General features: G+C 53.8%; 10 protein-coding genes across 10 annotated transcripts; 2 read left to right on the top strand and 8 right to left on the bottom strand.

Annotated features, from left to right (window-relative positions):
* Positions 1-32: 32 nt before the first annotated feature.
* Positions 33-3457, bottom strand: PHACADRAFT_265050 (uncharacterized protein). The gene is made up of 14 exons (XM_007401529.1): positions 3362-3457; positions 2997-3290; positions 2925-2945; positions 2775-2867; positions 2615-2724; positions 2439-2555; positions 2364-2388; positions 1604-2311; positions 1408-1543; positions 1251-1351; positions 1089-1193; positions 609-1040; positions 491-556; positions 33-436 (listed from the first exon to the last, which is right to left on the bottom strand). Exons 1-14 carry the CDS (start codon positions 3380-3382, stop codon positions 257-259), a joined length of 2409 nt encoding a protein of 802 aa, XP_007401591.1. The 5' UTR covers positions 3383-3457; the 3' UTR covers positions 33-256.
* Positions 3458-3660: 203 nt separating this feature from the next.
* PHACADRAFT_265048 (uncharacterized protein) lies at positions 3661-3945 on the bottom strand. Its single transcript, XM_007401528.1, has one exon. It carries the CDS (start codon positions 3919-3921, stop codon positions 3688-3690), a length of 234 nt encoding a protein of 77 aa, XP_007401590.1. The 5' UTR covers positions 3922-3945; the 3' UTR covers positions 3661-3687.
* A 77-nt stretch (positions 3946-4022) lies between these two features.
* Positions 4023-5217, bottom strand: PHACADRAFT_166889 (uncharacterized protein; the record flags this gene model as incomplete). Its single annotated transcript, XM_007401527.1, has 6 exons — positions 4023-4151; positions 4206-4619; positions 4677-4775; positions 4829-4924; positions 4984-5114; positions 5184-5217. 6 exons carry the CDS (start codon positions 5215-5217, stop codon positions 4023-4025), a joined length of 903 nt encoding a protein of 300 aa, XP_007401589.1.
* Positions 5218-5347: 130 nt separating this feature from the next.
* On the top strand, positions 5348-6773 carry PHACADRAFT_153914 (uncharacterized protein). The gene is made up of 2 exons (XM_007401525.1): positions 5348-5441; positions 5495-6773. The coding sequence occupies exons 1-2, from the start codon at positions 5389-5391 to the stop codon at positions 5739-5741; spliced, it is 300 nt and encodes a 99-aa protein (XP_007401587.1). The 5' UTR covers positions 5348-5388; the 3' UTR covers positions 5742-6773.
* Positions 5766-6745, bottom strand: PHACADRAFT_265045 (uncharacterized protein). The gene is made up of 3 exons (XM_007401526.1): positions 6415-6745; positions 6190-6356; positions 5766-6137 (listed from the first exon to the last, which is right to left on the bottom strand). Exons 1-3 carry the CDS (start codon positions 6725-6727, stop codon positions 5877-5879), a joined length of 741 nt encoding a protein of 246 aa, XP_007401588.1. The 5' UTR covers positions 6728-6745; the 3' UTR covers positions 5766-5876.
* A 2945-nt stretch (positions 6774-9718) lies between the features above and the next one.
* Positions 9719-11041, bottom strand: PHACADRAFT_265043 (uncharacterized protein). Its single transcript, XM_007401524.1, has 6 exons — positions 10646-11041; positions 10481-10597; positions 10305-10427; positions 10202-10256; positions 10040-10145; positions 9719-9989 (listed from the first exon to the last, which is right to left on the bottom strand). The coding sequence occupies exons 1-6, from the start codon at positions 11033-11035 to the stop codon at positions 9767-9769; spliced, it is 1014 nt and encodes a 337-aa protein (XP_007401586.1). The 5' UTR covers positions 11036-11041; the 3' UTR covers positions 9719-9766.
* Positions 11042-11207: 166 nt separating this feature from the next.
* Positions 11208-11906, top strand: PHACADRAFT_265041 (uncharacterized protein). Its single transcript, XM_007401523.1, has 3 exons — positions 11208-11638; positions 11700-11773; positions 11825-11906. Exons 1-3 carry the CDS (start codon positions 11274-11276, stop codon positions 11842-11844), a joined length of 459 nt encoding a protein of 152 aa, XP_007401585.1. The 5' UTR covers positions 11208-11273; the 3' UTR covers positions 11845-11906.
* An 82-nt stretch (positions 11907-11988) lies between these two features.
* PHACADRAFT_106034 (uncharacterized protein) lies at positions 11989-15395 on the bottom strand (the record flags this gene model as incomplete). Its single annotated transcript, XM_007401522.1, has 8 exons — positions 11989-12430; positions 12481-12791; positions 12844-13407; positions 13469-13799; positions 13844-14097; positions 14159-14312; positions 14362-14812; positions 14909-15395. The coding sequence occupies 8 exons, from the start codon at positions 15393-15395 to the stop codon at positions 11989-11991; spliced, it is 2994 nt and encodes a 997-aa protein (XP_007401584.1).
* Positions 15396-15709: 314 nt separating this feature from the next.
* On the bottom strand, positions 15710-16580 carry PHACADRAFT_265033 (uncharacterized protein). The gene has a single exon (XM_007401521.1). It carries the CDS (start codon positions 16431-16433, stop codon positions 15876-15878), a length of 558 nt encoding a protein of 185 aa, XP_007401583.1. The 5' UTR covers positions 16434-16580; the 3' UTR covers positions 15710-15875.
* A 100-nt stretch (positions 16581-16680) lies between these two features.
* PHACADRAFT_265032 (uncharacterized protein) lies at positions 16681-18164 on the bottom strand. The gene is made up of 5 exons (XM_007401520.1): positions 17755-18164; positions 17626-17694; positions 17490-17559; positions 17253-17436; positions 16681-17197 (listed from the first exon to the last, which is right to left on the bottom strand). The coding sequence occupies exons 1-5, from the start codon at positions 17981-17983 to the stop codon at positions 16796-16798; spliced, it is 954 nt and encodes a 317-aa protein (XP_007401582.1). The 5' UTR covers positions 17984-18164; the 3' UTR covers positions 16681-16795.
* Between the last annotated feature and the right edge of the window lie 636 nt (positions 18165-18800).

Genomic DNA, 18800 nt, shown 5'->3' with positions numbered 1-18800 from the left:
ATTCATTGGGACGCGATGACATCCTATTATCTCGGGATGAAGGACGGACGTACACTAGTGTATACTTGGGGAAACATTAGAGATCTGCTACAAGGCAACGATGTGTGATGAATAGAATGCGATGTGTGCTGTGGCGAGGCGACAGCGAGGAACGGGGGATATCATGATGACGATAGTCACGAAGCGTTAAGGGGTATGGGATGCAGTCAAGATGTTGTCGATGCCAGAGAGAAGACCCCTATCAGCAGGCCAGATATCACTCGGCACGAATCTTGCGCCGTTTGGGCGGTCGCGCCATCCGGTCGTGGTATTCGTCTTCCTCACTCGAGCTCGGTTCCTCATCCGGGACGTCTATGCCGTACAATAGAATTCTCTTCTCCCGCTCAACCTTGCGAAGGCGAACGAGGGCAGTGGACATGCTCTTGACGAACTCGTTCTGAGCACGCAACCGAAGTCAGCGCGGGACAGGTCAGCAGATGGAAGCGCTAACCTTGACGACCCGGATCTTAGTGCCTGGGGCAGTGGCAGCCCGGAGTAGCTTCTTCTGCTCTTTCACCTGAATGCGAGTTCACATCACTCAAACGGATGCTGTAGACTGTGAGACCCACCTTTCTTTGTTCCGCCTGTAACAGGGCCGTCAGGTGCTTGACCCACTTCTGTAGACTCGTCTCGACCTTGCGCGGTTTTGACGGGCGGTTGGACTCGACCACAATTTTGTCGGTGTCATCTAAAATCATGTCATCATCGCTGTCTGGCACGACATATTGCTTCGTAGACGAGGCTGCACTTCGACGTGGCCTCTTGGTCGATGATGAGGAAGGCTGTGACGAAGACGGTTCAGCAGTCCTGAGCGTCGTGACACTTGTGTCTTGCTCAGCCTGAACTTCAGGCGCTATCCTGATTTTGATGCTCGCGCGTGAATATCGCCTCTTTAGCCCCTTCTTGCTCGGAGTCGCACTGAGATCCTCTAGGGTCAAGTAGTCTTCTTCGGAGAAGTAGAAGTCGGTGCCGTGTTCAATGTCGTCGATCATAGCAAGCGGCTGGCACAGCATGAGATTTACAATGAGTACAGGTGTCGGAACACGTACCGGTGCACGGCCTAGACGGGCCAACAGCTTGAAATGCTTGAGAGTAAGCGGAACACGATGCGCAGACGGCTCAGGTTGATCATGTGAGACATAGGGCTGCACAACCTGCTCACAAGCTGAGATGAGACGAGGTTTTTGCAGGCAGCTTAGGATATTACCCACCATCGGGTTGGTGTTAAGTATGGCATGAATCATAAACACCGCAGTGACCGCACTACGTAAACCATAGTGCATCCGGATCCACTTCCCGACCATCATATTGTCTGTCCAGGGTCGTCAGACTCGGTTCTCTGCCGCGGCAGTGTCCTAGTTTGCTCACCTGCAGGATAGGTCAGTTTACCGCCCGTCATGTCTTCATAGTGATGATATGCGTCATAAATCCGCCGTCTGCCGCGCGTGGGCCCTAGCTCGTCCTTCCTAATCATGGTTGACAGTGTGTCCTGACCAATTCGGCCCTACGTCGCGGGAGAACAATGAGATAGTCATCCCTCACTGCAAAACCGCCGCTTACGCACGAGATCGTCGTCGTCTCTCTCGTCTCGGAGATGTAAGCCGCCACGGCCTTCCTCGTTGAGCAAACTATTCTCCGCATCGACAATCGACAAGGCTTGAATGCCGCCCAGTCCCTGGTGCCGTAGCTCCGCGACTCGTTCCGAGAGGCTCATTCGCGGCATGACGAAGTCCTGGCACAGGGGCGCCTCGTACATCATGCAAGCTCTGGTGTCGTGGCAAGGCGGCAGGTCCCCGACATCCAGCTTGAATTTTCGTAATACCTGGACGCGAATGGCATCATCCAGAGATGGATAGAGTTCGACTAGCCTTTGTAGCATCCTTCCCTTGCAACCAACCTCCAGACACCTAAAGGCCACTTCTTGAACAAGTTCCTCGATCTCGGCTTTCGACATGCTCAGAGCCACACGACCGTACTCGAGTACGCCCCTGAAACGGTCCGGGGCGAACTTGCTGGCGAGAACCTCGACAAGGTCAGATCGTTGCACTGGGTCTAGGTTGATGGCCTGGATCTTCTCTGCGCAATTGTCCACATAGTTACGTGGAGGGTTGTCACCCATCGGCGGGCCAATTGTAAAGGTGCTCTCTGAGAGGAACACCTGCAAAAGCAACACAAGTCGCACATTACGATCGTTGGATGGAAAGTCCTGAAAGAGTTGCCGTAGAACGCAGAATAAATGGGGGAACGTTATTGAGCGAGTCCTGGAGAACGTCTGGGAATGATGTCAGTTATACCAAATGCATTCTGGGTGAGAGTTGTGGCACCTTAATGAGGTCCTCGACGACCAGTCTATTAGCTAGTCAGAAGAGTGACGTCAACGTGATACACTGAAGACGCACGCCAAATCAAACTTCAAGAGTCCCTCCTTGTTTAACCTCTTCAACGCGTTGTACGCGGTCTCGTTCTGCTTTGCTTCCATGCATATCTCTGCGGCAACAGTACGGCTGACATACATCCTACGTATATGCGCTTGAATACGTGTCTGATACACCGCCCTGCCCGATGGTGCACTTACCGCGCGTTAAGCCTCGACAGCTCACGTACGTTGTTCACGATTTCTTCCGTCCGCTCCTCAAAGGTCGCTGCGGGTTTCTCGAACATCTTCCGGAAGACGAAATTTCGATACTGGGTACCACTTGAGTAATCTGGCAAGGGAGGGGGAATAGATGACGGACCTTATGATCCATCGTGAAACCATTAGCCTGTGCATACGGCAACAAGCTCGGTTCTATCGCAAGAACGAGAGGGAAGTTCGCCATCATCGCATCCTATGAAGAGGCTTGCTTTAGTCATTCCGAGCGGCAGGGAGGAACCGGTGTGCGCACTCTGTGACAAAAGGGTATGAACTATATACGAAGTCAGGTGACCCGGACTACAAGTTCCGCCGCGATGCATACCTTGTACTTCTCCAAGATTTCCTGCAAGCTTTCTAACTTCACTTTTCTCTGCTCCACGGGGAATCGGCTGTCCTTAATGGCCGCCTCCATGATCGCACCATCGTCGTCCCCCTTGCCGAACGGTACGTTCCCGAAGAGCCTGACAGCCGCCATCTGGAAGTACGTAAAGACGTCCAAGCTCATTGAGCGGACCCACAGCGTCTTGATGAATGGAACTTGAGCGGTACGATAATAGTGATGCATGGCACATTGGACCAAGTACCGAGATATGTGAGCGCCGGACGACAGGAGTGTCTGAGTTCGAAAGGGCTATTAGGCGGGGCCACGAGCGACAGAGGGCGTCGCAGAGAACCGATACTACTTACATCGATGACCTGAGGAGTCATGAGCCTTCCCCTCCCGAGGGCCCAGTACAGAGCCTGTATCCGACCATAGCGGCAGAGGAAGTACGTCGAGCGCACGTATGGGTCTTGAGTAAAAGTATAGTAGTGTTTTGATGTGAGGCTGAGGTTGACAGGGTCGTCGAGCTCATTGACGATGAGCTGAATAATTTCGCCTGCAGTGCCGTGAAATCCATCCAAAAATCCGGTAAAATCCAGAACAGGGAAATAATTTCAAGCGAGGTCGTGAGAGCCGTTTAGCACGCTGTCATGCCAGCAAGACGTAACGCTTACCGCAGAGCCGATCCATACTACTGACGTCGAGTGCAGGGGGGCCAACTCGGGTCGACGTCGGGGGCGGTGGTGAGCAATGGTGGACTGCCTCGCAGAGATGATGACGGTTCAGTAACCCGGGGGGAGCGCCCGTGCGTGCGGAGGTCTGCCCGAAGTAGCCGGCGTCTAAATGATGGAGATGGCACGGGGATGCCCTCGGTGAGCCTAAAGGTTAATATGCCCCAGAATGCCTGGATATTCCGGATGTACATCTGGATATCCAGTCAGACCGCATGCCGTCTCTGTCAGACAGTATAGAAAGCTGGATACCTAGAGCTCTGTATAGACAGTTCCTAGAACAGATATTGGATAACTAGAATCTACCCTGGTAGTATCCCAGCCAGATACGCCACGGCAGCCTCCAACTCCGCTGTTGCAACGAGGGAAGGAAGACATTAAAGTTTGCTTTCTCAAGCCGCTCCAAATATACTGCGGCCGGTACCTACGTAGAGTGTTCAGTCGGGTCAATGAGGAGTGGCGAAACCTGTGACCCTACCGCATTCAGAAACACCGGCTTAACCGGACCCGGTACTTTGCCCGCAGTGTCCTTGAACATCTCCCTTGCTGTAATCAGATGGTCGTTGGCCAACGTGGCGAACTCATATGCAGCGTCGTCGATCCCTTTGGCGTTTCCTCCTTGCCGGAAAACCTCTTCCTGGCTTACGCCATGTCGTGCCGTAACCTCTGCAGGGATGACCATGTGTCGTTTCGAAGCGTGGTACGGCAGAGCGCGAAGAAGCGTCGCAATAGTATGCGCAACGCCTACGTGGGACGCTGCGTGGGAGAAGTCGTGAGAAGACGACTGATTGAGCATGGATAGGAGGAGGTAGAGGAATGTGGATGACGTCGACTCGGCATGCGCGGTCAGACTATCTAGTGTAAGGTGCGTTGGGGTCTGTAGCTCTGCGTCCTAGAAAAGTGACATGATGTCTGCCCATTGCAGACAGAACTGGATAGGTACACGCACCCTAGCCTCTATCATCCTTTTCAAGTGGTACATAGGGAGATTGAATCTTCCCGAGGCTTCATACAACGCAAGTGCGATTGGGTGCTTTGGCGGCCTGCCCTACGTAATTGCAGCGGTCAGTATGAGCATGCAAGGCGAACCGGCACACGCACGTCGGAGAAATCCTTGAGAGCGTCCTTCCAGAACTGCATCCGCATGTTTCCAATTATTGAGTTTGAGACGGATTCTTGCATCGTGGATAGCTCGATCTGAACGGCGGAGTGCACATGGACGGTATTCATAACCAACAGAGGTCAACTACACTCACGTAGAATGCCCTGAGGGCATAAAATGCATCTCGATGATCCCGAGGATAAACTTGAGACACGAGATACGCCTCATAGTCACGCTTCTGGACGAAATCCCTGCAATAAGAGCGAGGGCCGTTTGTTCCGCTCTCTGAAGCGGCTACATTGGTAGCTGTCCGCACACTAGATGCAACTGCGGGCAAGGGCAATTGAGGCTGACGAGCCTGTCGCAGACAGAGCTGGCGTGCCAGCATTTTAGGTTGTGATGGTGGTGAGAGACAAGTTGGGACGCGTTCGAACTTCGCGCACGCTCCTCGCCGCGACGGACGTCACAGACATGTGACCGCCGCTCGGGAACCGCTAAAGGTCGCATCTTTCGTCCGAACCGCTCCCCGATTCATTCTCTGTTGGAATAGACTTGGGACATGGCATCTGGGCACTCAGGTTTGCAAAAGGAGGTGCTCGCTTTGTATCGGAGGTATGGGCCCCGCATTCGAGGCCAAGTCACGAAGCTGAGAAACACTATTGCAGCGCTCTTCGGATGGTCCGGACGAAACCAGTCGCAACACGCCCAAGCTTCCGTTTGTTCATCCGCTATAGTTTTAAGACGCAAGCGGAATCAATATCGCCTCGTGATGTCTCGGCAATAGAGCATCTTCTGCGGAAGGGAAGACGACAACTAGAAACGTACGAAGACATCAAAGTACGGAACATTTGGGTCAGTAAAGCCATGCAGGAATGGGAAGAGAAAGAGGGCGGACGACGAAATCTCCAGTAACAATAATCTCTTCATCTTTTAACGGACGAGAGCGGAATTCCGGCGTATGAGATTAGAACCAGGCAGCTAGCACACAACGGCACACGACAGAGGAAGCTAATGAGAACACATGTCATGATGAAACCCGCCCGGAGTCTATGACCGCTTCGCATTCTGTGATGTGCCGGCGAATAGTCCCTCGACAGCAAGGTTAACTTCTTGCGGAGGTGCCTCCGGGGCAAGTTTTTGCTCCGCCTTTTGCTCTTCTCGTGCGATCTGCTCCTCCTGCTCCTCCCCTTGCTTCTCCTCTTCACTCAGCTTTGCCAGCCTCTTCTCCTCAAGAATCTTGATTGCTTGTTCATAGGCCAGGCGTCGTTCGTTGATCACGTACTTAATACGTGCCATGGATTTGCGGACCTACAAGGAACTGAGGCCCTTGAGCCGGCTATAAGAGATACCAAAGACATACCTTGTGCGACTGTACAGAAGTTGACATCCGCGATGCAAAGATACCTAGTCTTCTTCCTTCCTCCTGCTGTGTGGCGAGAAGGTTCCGTTCCCGCAAGAGAACATACCAGAGGGTGTGCAAGTCCTTGAAGCTCTTGCGGCGGAGTTCAGCAGCGGACCATGGCCGGCCTAAGTCACGTAGCAATCTCGGTCATTCCGAAAATATGCGATACTGAAGGGATCGCACTTGAGCCAAGATTGGCATGCTCGCGGGTCTGCAGAGTCTCGTACTCTACCTGTCCGTCCTTCTCGATCCGACGGAAGAATCCATAGAGCCCGTGATTGGAATCACCCTCGACACCAAGATGCGGACGCGAGTGGCCTTCGGGTATCCTCGCTTTCGACCCACTGAGAGCGACAGCCTTTGAGGCGGTAAGAGTGTCCGGAAGGACCGACGCGAAAGTTCGATTTTGAGCACCGACGACGGTAGCAGGAGTTAATGATCTTAAAGAAAAGCAGGCGAGACCCTGCAGGGATCGTGGCAGTGTCGAGAAAAGCATTCTGGAGGGAAACCGGCCCCGCTGGACGCGTTTGTGACCTGGTTCGGAGGAGTTTTTCTTTTCTGACAGCTCGATAAGCCTTCTTGACAGGCTTGCATATCGGCACTGTACCACGGAGCGGGACAGAATCCTCGGTCTTGCCCACCTACATGAACGCGTCTCTCGACTGTCTGTGGCCATAGCTCGTAAGGGGAGTGTCTCCTGAAGATCGCCTCGTTCTGTCCCTCTACTGGGAAGCGGATGCCCCCTTTGCCCTTTGGCTTGAATCTTGGAGCCACCTCGTGCATGTGAATGTCAAACTCCTATGAACACATTTTCCCCACAATTAATGCCTCCCTGTGTCATCCAAGGTCGCCCGGCCAAGCGCGGCTTTATCACGTCGGGTACGCCATCTGCATCGGGATGTGCAAGTACATCCGTACCGAAACGGCGTCAGGGGACCTCACATACGCTGCTGTGTTGCAACTTGGCAATCCCCGCGGTCGCAAAAATCTTGTAGTCCTGTGCGATATATCGAAGAGAGTGCAAGGATACCGAACTTTGTTGCATGTGAAATGGACGTGACGAGCAATTGACGTCGATTGCCATGAGCATCATCGTAAGCTAGCTAGCGAACCAGCGCAAGCGTGTCAAGCGCCAGCGCCTAGACCGAGGAGCGTGGGAGATTTATAAGGTTAGGGTTTCTGGGCCATGGCCCGCTCTGCACGATGGAGTCTGTGATATAGTTGAATAATCCGGAATTGTCGATGATTGCTCCGCTCGTTAACCTATCAGACAACCAACCTTCGACTTGCTCCTATAACGTCCAAACACGGTTCGACCAGTGTCGTTCGGAGTCGATGGCGCTAGGCGATAGATCCAGCGGTAGCCCGAGGGTGTTGAAGGTTATACAAGGCGAGAACCGGCTCAAGTTTGTATACAGACTGCCAGGTAGGTCGATACTAGCCCACTCCTCCAGCCGCTGAGCTTCATCCTCACCGCATCCTTCTTGTCTCAGGCACAGGACATCGAGGCAGACGTACTCGGCTCCCATGTTCAGTAGCTCGACGCGAACGTGGTCAAGAGTCGTTTGGTGTGAGATAGGGATGGGTCACTGCTCTCCGTTGATTTTTGTTGTAATGTGGGAGAGCTATTTAGGAGTAACCTAGCTGTGAGAAATCGGCCAGTTGGCTCTGATAAGGCCCTCTTCACGTCTTCGGGTCACGGCTAGTCCCTCACTCTTAGTCCACCGCCTTTGCCGTCTCTCCATTCGCCCATCATACCTCGTCAACTTGTGCATGTGGGTCCACAGGCAATACCAAACGACATAGCGGATATCCCGTGCAAAGACATGAGCGCGGATGACCTCCTTGGTCGGCTCAATTGGGTCCTTGGCACCTCTCACGCCCTCGATGAGTCCAGCATACGCGCAAGCGTGGAAGGCCTCCTTCAGACCTCGCACGACTTTGGGGAAGCATGTGCATTGTCCGCATGCTTTGGCCCCGGGAGGAATCGACTTGTAACCCGCAGCCCGAGGGCTGCAATCTCACAGATATCTTTAAACGCATTCATTCCACCCGCAAATACAAAGTACAGGCCGACAACCGTCGAAAGAATGCTATCTGCGGGTCGACGGATCACTCGGTTGTACCGCCACGGCGTGTCTGGGATTTATGGAGCAACCGTGTTGTCCCCACTCCTGCTGTCCAGCGCCGCGAACTTTTCTTTCGTGAACGAGATATCTTCGAGCTCAGTCATCTTCACCACCCCCAGATGACCACGTGATGCCTGCGACAGTCTTGAGTGGCCTCTCCTCTCTCGCGAAAGCGGGCCCTAAGACCCTCAAAAAGCTCCACGTTACTCCCAGACCCGTCTTGCGTTAGTCGATTGAAGTACCAACCCCCTGGAAACAGCCGGCTATGAATCGGCCGCGGTCCACATATTCTATGTTGCAAGCTCGCCGTTGAGTCTGACTTCCATTCGTTGCCACCCTCGTATCCCAATAGTGAAATCTAAAGACGAGTGATTGATATCTGAGCGCGAACGTTATGTTACAATCTTACGCTAGGGCTAGACTCTGGCACAGATTCATGATCTCCGTAGGGCACGGGGCTTGACTTTGAATTCATGTCTACAGGCGGAAGCTGGGCGGTATCAGAGCTGTTAGACGCAACACATGCGGGCAACAGTTACACAAGGAACATACATCTACGTCTCCACACAATTCACCACCAAGCTCCTCGCATAGTTGGCCAGCTGTGTCTTCGTACAGCGCAGGCTCTAGGCTCTGTCATCCTAAATACATCAGCACGTTCCAGCTCAGCACGCTAATTGGCAAAACGAGTGCTCCGCTCTGGACGGTTATTGTTACCCGACCCACGGTCTCTCATGTGCAGGGCGCTTGGCTCTGTACAGACCTTGACGACTGTGTATAGAATTCTGCAGATCTGTGAGCAATTAGGGCGCAAGCACCGCGTATCAGGAACACACATCCTCCAGACTCTCTCGTTCACTTGTGGGTACTGAACAACCGTCCATTTGCATATCTTCCTTGCAATACAAACAACAAAGCAGAAGGGGTGCGGGAGCATTTGGGACGGTGAGGGAGCAACCTGGCAACCACCAACGGACTCGTTAGTGCCTGGGCAACCTGTCCGGAGACATACGTACATTTGGTAGTTTATGCCAGGTGCGTTGCGGCCCCTTATCAACTGTGGTTTACAGAAAACGTAAATGAGCACATCTATACGGCATCGAACATGGCATCGACTTTGCACTTACCAAAGTCCGGACACGGCATAAAGCCTAAGACCTAAGGACGAACGCCATCTTTACATAATCTTATCCCAAGTGGCAGGAGAGCCATTCGGTATGAATATTGTTCTGATTATCTGTGCAGATATCATGTAATATGCGAAGGTGGTGGACAAACCTGAACAAGGAACTCAGAATGAACTTCGAAGATGAGCACATCTAGCGAAATGGCACAATCAATCAAACGAAGTACAGTATCCATTACAGACCTCTAAACTAGTGCGGAGCCCGGAACGATCATCTTGCCTACTCGATGACATTCTCGTCGTCTTCGCTATCTTCCTCTTCGCGCATGCGTTCACGTCGTGCAGCTTCCTTGGCCTTTTTGGCGAGCTCTTTATTGGGCTTAAGATCATTTAGTGAGATGATCTTATGGCAACCCGCATTCGGGCACTTCTGACGCGCCGTCCGATCGTTCTTGAGAAACTCGCGGATGGCAGAAGCATCGAAAGAGTGGTTGCACACGCTTCTGAAACAGATGTGAGACTCTTTGCCTGGAGAAATAACAAACGCGCTTACGATGTGAGCGGATCCTCGAGCAGCTTAAGTGTGAGAGGACATCTATAGTCCTGTGTAACCCCTCCAACTTGGACGTCGTCGTCATCGTCGCTATCATCGCCTTCCTCTGAAAGGGCCATGCTGTGTTAGCACGGACAGATGGTTCCATTCACCAGGACAAACCTGCTGGAATGAAATCCGCAACCGGCGGCATGGCTTCATCAGGATGTTGTATCTCCTGCTCAGAACATTAGCCTTGGACCTAGATCACGAGCAAGCTACACACATATATTCCCTGGCGGAAGTTGGCATAGTCTTCGTGTTTGGCGTATTTCTGGCGAGAAGTTTTCTTCCCGTAGTCCTTCTGTCGTGTCCCAACCCCGCTGTCGTAACGAGAGATAACTTCGGGCTACACGCACAGAAGGTGAGTGTGAGGTCCCAATGGAATGGTGATAGACGTACGACTGCTTCGCCACGTATCACTTGCTGGTATAAATCAGTTAGAGTGTCTTCATGCGCCCGAAGCTCGTTCTCTGTGTCAATTAGGGATCTCATCATCTTGTCGATTTCGGCCAAATTCTGGTAGGGTGTCATTTGACGGTACAAATGCCGTGTATAAAGACTCACCTTCTCAGCCTTTTCACCTTCCGTGAACTCTGCCAATGCAGAGCCAATGTCCTGCACAAGGGAATATGAAGAATTATGTAATCCCCTGATCTGTGCCCAATCTTGAGAGAGTCCACTGATACGCCCTGCTTGCTGCTTGTCGATCGGCTGGTCCGCGAAGTCTGCCAGGGGGTTATCGACGTGTTGGCCATTATCGTTGCCCCCCTCATCGCCTTCGTCTTCAAGCTCTTGTCTCGCCTTTTTGTCCCTTTTCGCGCCCTTGGTCCGGCGCGGCTGGCTTGCAGCTTCGACGTCGTCGACCTCCTCATCGCGCACCTGCGTCGCAGTGGCATCCTCGATATCATCGGTATCTTGCCTGCGCAGGCGGCGGGATGACGTCGCAACAGGCATATTGTCTAAATTCAGTGAAAAGTCCGGGTGATGGGCGTTGAGGATGACACGGTACGCGACGATTCCTCGATGAGAGGTGTGGCACGTGATGCTTTAGGGCCGGTGAACTCGTGAGAGCGACCGACGCCTTCCGTTTTCGTCTTACCGCCCGCCCGCTCCGTCTGTCCTGACGATGTTCTCCGCCCTCCGCGCGCTCGCCCGCATACCGCGGCCATGGGCTATCTCAACACCATCACTCATGGCGCGCACCCTTCTTCCCAGGCCTGCCACTGCCTCTCCGTTCTCCGCGCTCCTGCGTAACTTTCACGCCTCGCCGCCGGCCCTTGTCACGCTGAACCAGTCCACGCGGCGGAAGCATAAGAAGAAGAGGGCGATGCCCAAGTCGCCGCTGCTCGACAACTGTCCGCAGAAGAAGGGTGTCGTCAGCCATGTCTTCATTATGAAGCCCAAGAAGCCCAACTCGGCCAAGCGTAAAGTCGCGCGAGTCAAACTTAGCAATGGAAATTCTATCCATGCGTACATCCCTGGTGAAGGACATAACTTGCAGGAGCACAGTGTCGTCATGGTTCGAGGTGGTCGTGCACAGGATTTACCTGGTGTTCGGTGAGCGATAGTTCATGTCTAACGTGCGTTCGTGCGCTTGAACAAGTGTATTGGCATGCAGGTACAAAGTCTTACGTGGTGTGCTTGACTGTGGTCCAGTCGTCAATCGTCTCACCTCTCGCAGTCGATACGGAGGTAGGTTGTACTTGGTTCCCACCAATAGCGTAAACTGACCAGTTGCCGTAGCCAAGAAGCCAAAGCAGTAGACTGTTTTTCTTCTTCCGGACATAATGCCCTTCACTCGGCTGTACAGTCCAAAGAGTATCCCATTAAATCTATGATACGATCGAATAAAAGGATTCATATGCTGAGGGTATACATAGAGTGATTCACAGGTCCAATCATGAGTGTCACGGCATCAATCCACCTGCTTCCCTTAGCTTGGCCTCCCTCTCCCGAGAGGCTCTCAACTCTTTCTCTATCTCTGCCTTGATGGCCCACACCCACGCATCCCGCTCTAGCTTGCTCCTCGTCCTATAGACCGATGTCTTGCGTTTCGCCGCCAGCGCTGGCACAGAAGTCTCTGGGACCTTCTTTGCGACTCGATGCCACCAAACCATGAAGAGAGTATCCTCGTCGAGGTCGTCCGATTCGAGTCCGTCTTGATACCGTCGCGGTAAGGGCGGATCGTCGGGGCGATATTGTCCCTCCGGCAGGTGCTGGGCTGCAAGATGGCCTGAACAGACATACGCGTCCAGCAGGTGAACGGTACCGCGCCTGCGTTGGTGTAGAGATGTGCTGGTTATATTGAACTCAACCAAGTGACCCGCGACCAAAACTAGTTGCATGTGCCTGCACCGAGTCAGACATGTTGGCTAACACAGCGTAACACCAGCACTTACTGATACTGTCCTCTCAACCCTTTTCTTCCAAACAGCCGTCCTGTCTTGCTAATCGGCCTGCACCCCTCGAGCAGACACCAGTCATAGAACCACGAAAGCTCTGGTGAGGACGTCTCAGGGTCTGGCGGCGCTTCCGGGAGCTCGTCTTGCTCGCTGTCGACGTGCTTGTGAGGCGTGATCCTCGGGCGGCCGGTCGCGGTATGCATAACGTCCATCTCGTTGTGAGCGTCGGCCTGGTGACGCTTCTTCCAGTACGAGATGAGCGGCCGTAGGCGCGCGATCCACTCGAGGGCATATTGCGCGGAGTATGCCTGACAAAACGTTCAGCGGTGGTCACGGCGGATCAGAAGGTCCCGAGCGCACCTCGAACCTGACTATGCTCCCCGATTTGAGCACCAGCTCGAACGACCGGCGAAGCCGCATTTGTGTCGCATCAGATGCCTTCGCGATACCCCCGGGCCCTCCTGCATCCCGGAGGTCTTCCTCGTCCTGCTCAACCGCCTCCCAGAACTCGGGCGTATCTTCCCACTCCGGATGGTCACGAGAATCGGCTTCCTCTGTGCGCCGCGGAATAGTTTGAAACGCTCGCCTGACTACAACAATGCTCCTCAGATCGCACAACCCGTTCGCAGTCAGTACCTGCTGAGCGCCACGCGAAGCCTCGGCCTTGCGCAAGGCATCGGGGTCGTTGATCTCTGATGGCGGGCCAGGCGGAGGCGGTGGGTGCGCTTGCGCGGCATTGACGAAGAAAACGTAGCCGTCGTGTATAGAAAGATACTGAGCCTGCTTCGACTGAGAGTTGGGCTGGACGCGCTCCAGGTAGCCTTCAACACCAGGCGGCTCGTCCAGTCGTGTGCCATCTTTCAGGTGCAGACGCGTCGTGCGGTGCTCTTCCAGCCGGAGTTCGAGATGTACCGGCTTTCCGGCCTAGGGTGGAAGGTAACTATCCAATGCCGCTGTGCCAGATCGACAAAAGATCAAGGCGCACCTGTCTTATGGATAGGCCGTACAGGACAGCCCAGTCACGGCGCTTGCCTGTAACGTCCTCTGCTTGCCAGACCCAGTCCAGCCTTGCATCGACACGCCAGGCAAGCTGCAGAGAGGAACCTTCACTGAGAGCCTTGCCAATCACGGCATCGTAGTCTTCAACCGAATGCATGACCTGCTTGCAAAGATTCACCGTGTTCTCTGGTGTAAAAATTGCGTAAGCCTTTTCGAGAGTGCTGAATTCCCCGGATGGGACGTCAACTCTGACTCTTGTGTCTAGCCGCGGACATCTTAGCTCGACAGACGTCGGTAGCTCTCCACCCAGCTTTTGCCTGTGACCTTGTCAAAATCTTGTTGCACTTTTCCACCAGTCAACACGCACCAGAGCTTCCAGAACCAGTCAGCTGCCCTTGTACGCGCCTTGACATTGAATATAAAAACAACTGTTCCCTTCAGTCCCAGCAGCAGACGCCCCTTAAGCGCGGTTTTCCCTCGCAAAAGTCTGTAAGGGCACGTCAAGCAAAAAGTGAAGTCGGTGAACGAATAGAGAGAAAGACGTGTCCCGGTCTTCAGAGGTATGATAAATGCCAACTGTTTGTGACCGATTAGCCACTCTCGACCTGGGATGGACTGTCAACATGTAAACAAGGTGCGGATATATGCGGACTAGTGAGGGCGAGATTGTACGCACGTAGTTTTTATATAGCTCTATGCGGCCTTTCCTCCACGCGACAATGTGTTCTGAAAAGTCATAGTACTGTACGTGCGGAGTCACACGCGCTTTGGCTTCGTCGAAGCCAGCACCGAGATTGTCAATGCCGGTGAAGAAAATCTGCACAAGCATCCTGTCTGGAGCACGAATGTAAGTAGGTTTCAGTCAGAGTTGGGGTCAACTCGCCTCTCATGACCACATCGGGCTCGGCATCCTTAGGCTCGGCGGTCGTAGCCTCCTGTGCATGTTGAGCTGCACCGGCGCTCGTGTCTTCCACCCGGGAGTCTGTTCGAGCTAAGACTTGGTCGGGTGGCGCAGGCTCTTCTTGAGGTGTGGGCTCGTCGGAGTAGTGAACCATCCTCTTCTTGCCCTTGGACGACCGCAGGATGTCGAGATGTCCTTGTGTGGTATTTGAGATGGCAGATGTCGACATACCAGGAGTGGATTTGCTGGTCCTTGTCCTCGTGGGCTCAGGCGGTCGAAGATTCCCCTCTCCCAAAGAAGGCGAACCCTCAAGCAATGGCGTCGCGGAATTAGGACTACCTGGCCTGTAGGTATTCCCATTAGAGAAGGGGAAAGAGTTTCGAGGGGAGTCCATTTGTGGGGAGAGTCCGTCCTGCAATGCAGACGAGTCTACCAGCTCTGAGGGTGCCGTGACGAATGTGTCGTGCCCTGTCGCCAAAGTTGAGGGCACAGCACGATCGCGCATTGCTGAGCCAATGGTGGAACCCATCCCATCCTCCGTTGTGGTGTAGATCGTCCGTGTCGCGTCAAACATGTTGACTCCCAGGAAAACGCCGACGTCGAACGAGGTACCTATCCACTGCTTTGGGCTAGACTTGGCTTCCCGCCGACGTGTACGCGCCTTGGCCCATTCGGTCTGCTCCCACTTGCGATACATCTCCTCGCGCACATCCCGCTCCGCGTTTTCTCCCCAGTCTTCTTCACGCCCACCTTGGCCCAAGAAAAACTGCAGTGCGTATTCGCGAATGGCATCGTGCACTCCTGCATCCTCGTCTGTGTCTCCTTGGCGACGAGAAAAGCGACGAAGCCATCCCTTTCGCGACACCACTACGGTGCTGTCTAACTGAGACGCGACTCTTTCTGGCATGGGGCCTATGAACCTCCTGCGAAGCTTGTGGGGGTCATCGTGTTTCGCAGCTTCAGGTCGTGGATCGACGGTTGTGGGTGGCGGCACTGCGTGTGGGGATACCATAGCCCTGCACAGGACCGACGTCAGTGTGTGTAAAGAAGGGAGGATGCAGACGAAAGGAGTCAAGAGTCGAGCATGACAGCAACGACTGTTCCACGACCTGGCGGTCAGATCTAATTAGACGTCACGGCGCTAGCACAAAACATCAGGAACATCTTGAACGCTTCCGCTGCACCTTGAGTTGCCCGCGTTCTATGACTTGACTCGAAGCTATGCTCTTTTCGTCCTTCAAGCTTCTCATACAGCGAATTTCAGACACTCAGCTGTGGATAGACTTAGCCGATATTGTTGTACTCGAATCTCCTTTGAAACCACCGAGGGCACTACGCCATGGCTCCCATTAGCATGCTTTATTACACATGTGGCGTAACTGTAGGACCCGAACTACATGTGATGCTCCAAGTAATATGCACGGTCCATTCGCTGACAAGGGCTCGTAGCCGAAAACTCGTGTCCAATAAGTCTGCCTTCACCTCAACCAGCTTAAGGATGAGTCGGAATGAAGTAGTCACCAGAGCCGGTAGAGCCGTTGTTGGGTGGTTGAGCGACTAGCAGAGCATAGCACGGTGCGACGTCCACGGCGTCGCCCGCAGTAACTTGACCGCCGGACCCTGATAGGGCTAGGAGAAGCGTCCAGGCATAATAGCAGAACACGAGACCGACGGCAGTGTTGTAGAACGAGGCTCCTTGCGCGAGATCGGACGCACATCTTCGGATGTTGTTCCGGATGGAGACGAGCCGTTCACGTAGAGATCTTCGTTTCGTCCATTCGGACGGCGGGATAGACTCGTGTGCCGTGGGACAAAGTGGGCGATGATTCCAGTCTTCGCATGCAGGAACAGCTTCCAGGTCTTCAATGGACGTGAGGCTGCTAGATAGACTGAACGACGCGTCGGCACCGCCCCGATGGTACGAGCTCGAACTCGAGAATCCAGACAGCGTCGAGTAGGAGCTTGTAATGCTAGGCAGGCTCATAGAATACGTGATAGCATGATCTGGAGCAGACGATGGGCTTCCAGAGTCGTAGGCCGACGAGATCATCGCAAAGGATGTCGTAGTTCGAATTATGGTTCGGGTTCGTAAAGAGTGACTGTCAGGAATGTGAAGAGACTCTATTCTTCAGTGTCTATATGTCGACGAATCCAGCGTGCGACGTCAAATATAAGAGGCCAGCGAAAGGATGTTGGTGTGGTCGAAGGAGAGCTGAACCAAAGCGTCAAACTCTCTGCGCGCCTTTGGCCCGGGAGGCCGGGGATGGCAAGTCTGGAGGTTTGTTCAAAATAAACAGCCACAAGTGGTGGTACAAGACTCTTATTCGTTTTGATACACTAGCTATACAGCCGTAACTTAGAAAGAACACAATGATACGCCGCAACCACCATTCACCGAGATCTATCAAGCTTTCAGGTGCAGAAAATAGTACCGATGAAGATGCCCTGGTACGGCCCCAAGTGATCCAGGATATTGCTCTCAGCGATATTAGGTACGGACGAAATTGTGCATTGTGCATCAGTCGCGTCGTCGTCCCCAGGGCACGAAACAGCATCGCCTGGTGAGACGATGTGGATCTCGCCGTGGACGTGCGAGAAGCCAAGGAAGCGTCCGGGGACAATAGGGATTGGGTCCAGCTCGTTGTTGATGCGCTCAAAGTCGGGCACTGTTGAGTCGAAGAACGTCGCATAGTCGGGATTGCCGACGCGCGGCGTGCCATAGGTAACGCCTTTGATGTGAATGCTCGAGGGCAGGTTCATAGCCATGAACAGCGAGTCTAGCTCCGCCAGGGCGCCGCCCAGTGAGTGTCCAACCTTACAGCGAGAGTCAGCTCGCTGCTGGAACTAGCCATATATTGAGAGAACGTACCAGGATAACCTGTGTTGCACCCTTCGCGGCAATCAAGCTCTTTGTTTCGGCAAGGATAGTCGCTGCCGTCTGCGCATGCTCGTCCAAGAAGCCTTGATGTGCCATGATCGAAGTAGAGATTCCAGGGAACAGAGTCGGGTCGAGGTTTGCCATGAGGATATCCACGTCCGTCAGGTCAGAGAGGCTGAAAATGTTCTGCTCAGTACAGAGTTCGACAAGCAAGGATATCCAGCTTACAACTGGGTAGGATCAGTGCCTTGGTGAGCAACTACCACAGAGTTCTGGGAGGGCCAGTATCCGACGTAGTCTGGAGCAAAAAGATCACAGTATCAGACTAAGCCTATGCATGCACGGCAACCACCAGTGTACTCACATAGCTGAATGTCGTTCCCATCGCCACCAGTCAGGGTGGCCTCGAATCCTGGTAGGGCCTGGCACGCCTCTGCAAGGGTGTTTCAGCAAATCGCAGTCATACATGCAGGGGGTAGTGCGAATCACGTACGCCCACATTGCCAGCCGTTGATGATGCTCGAATCACAGTACGCCGCACGCGCAAACTCAGTGTACGGTGCAAGCGCATTGAGCTGTGTCGTGGATAGTGTAGTCACCCCTGCTCGCGCGACCTCAACATGGGGGACGCCCAGAGCCTTGTCCGAGGGTGTAGGGACCACAACAGCCTGAACAACGCCGAGCACGAAGGCAACGCACGAGATGAGCGACAGCAACTTCATCATATCGAGAATCTGGGGTGCGAGTGTGCCTGAGCGAGTGCGCTGAAGTGCACAAAGCGCAAGAACGATAGCCTGGGCGACCGGAGGCGGATGGCGAGAGCTGCACTCCTGGACCGTCGTCCTCCGTTGCCCTCAGATTATATACTGTGGGCTCTCTCCCCCCTCGCCAACGGTGGGCAGCCAAGATGCCCGTTAGGACGCATGCGTCCGAGTTGGGCCGTCTTCGCACAGTCGCGGCGGCGGTCGGCTGGACGCCGAGGACAAGGTCACATTTGTCAGGCTCGCGTGGTGTAGTTGCGTCTGTGTCCAATTGAGAGATGGAAAGGTAGCAGACTGAGGGAAAAGAATATGCTGGCGGCATGTGATACACTAATTGACCCATCAAAAGTCCGTCATGCCGGTGCAAATAGAATCGAATGAGGATCATCGCTGGACGTGCCAGGGAGTCGAAGAGACTCACATCAGGCTCGTCTCGCCCACGAGCTAACGAGGCTTGCCGGGAAGGGCATCCAGAGCGAGCGAGTTTGCTATATTATATTCCAAGACCAATTGCAGATGTAACGGCATCTACGTGGCAATGTCTCTGGACTTGCGACAGGCGGGTGCATGACGCGGAAGTCGCGGGAAAGCCGGCCTAGGGAACCTGGAAAACCGTCGTACTTATACAATGGGCGTTCTGATGTCAGGACAAAGAAGATTCAAATTTGCCACCAAGGCTTGGAACGTGGTCTCTGAAGGATTCGCGGCGACGGACTGCATAATCTCGGGACAAGCAGCCATGCTGCAGGGTCCAGATAGTAAAAACGACGCATGCGCT

The sequence above is a fragment of the Phanerochaete carnosa genome, assembly GCF_000300595.1.
Source record: "Phanerochaete carnosa HHB-10118-sp unplaced genomic scaffold PHACAscaffold_13, whole genome shotgun sequence".
In the NCBI taxonomy this organism is placed as follows: domain Eukaryota; kingdom Fungi; phylum Basidiomycota; class Agaricomycetes; order Polyporales; family Phanerochaetaceae; genus Phanerochaete; species Phanerochaete carnosa.
Note: the sequence above shows the minus strand (reverse complement) of the source record. Positions and strands in the feature narration are given on the sequence as shown.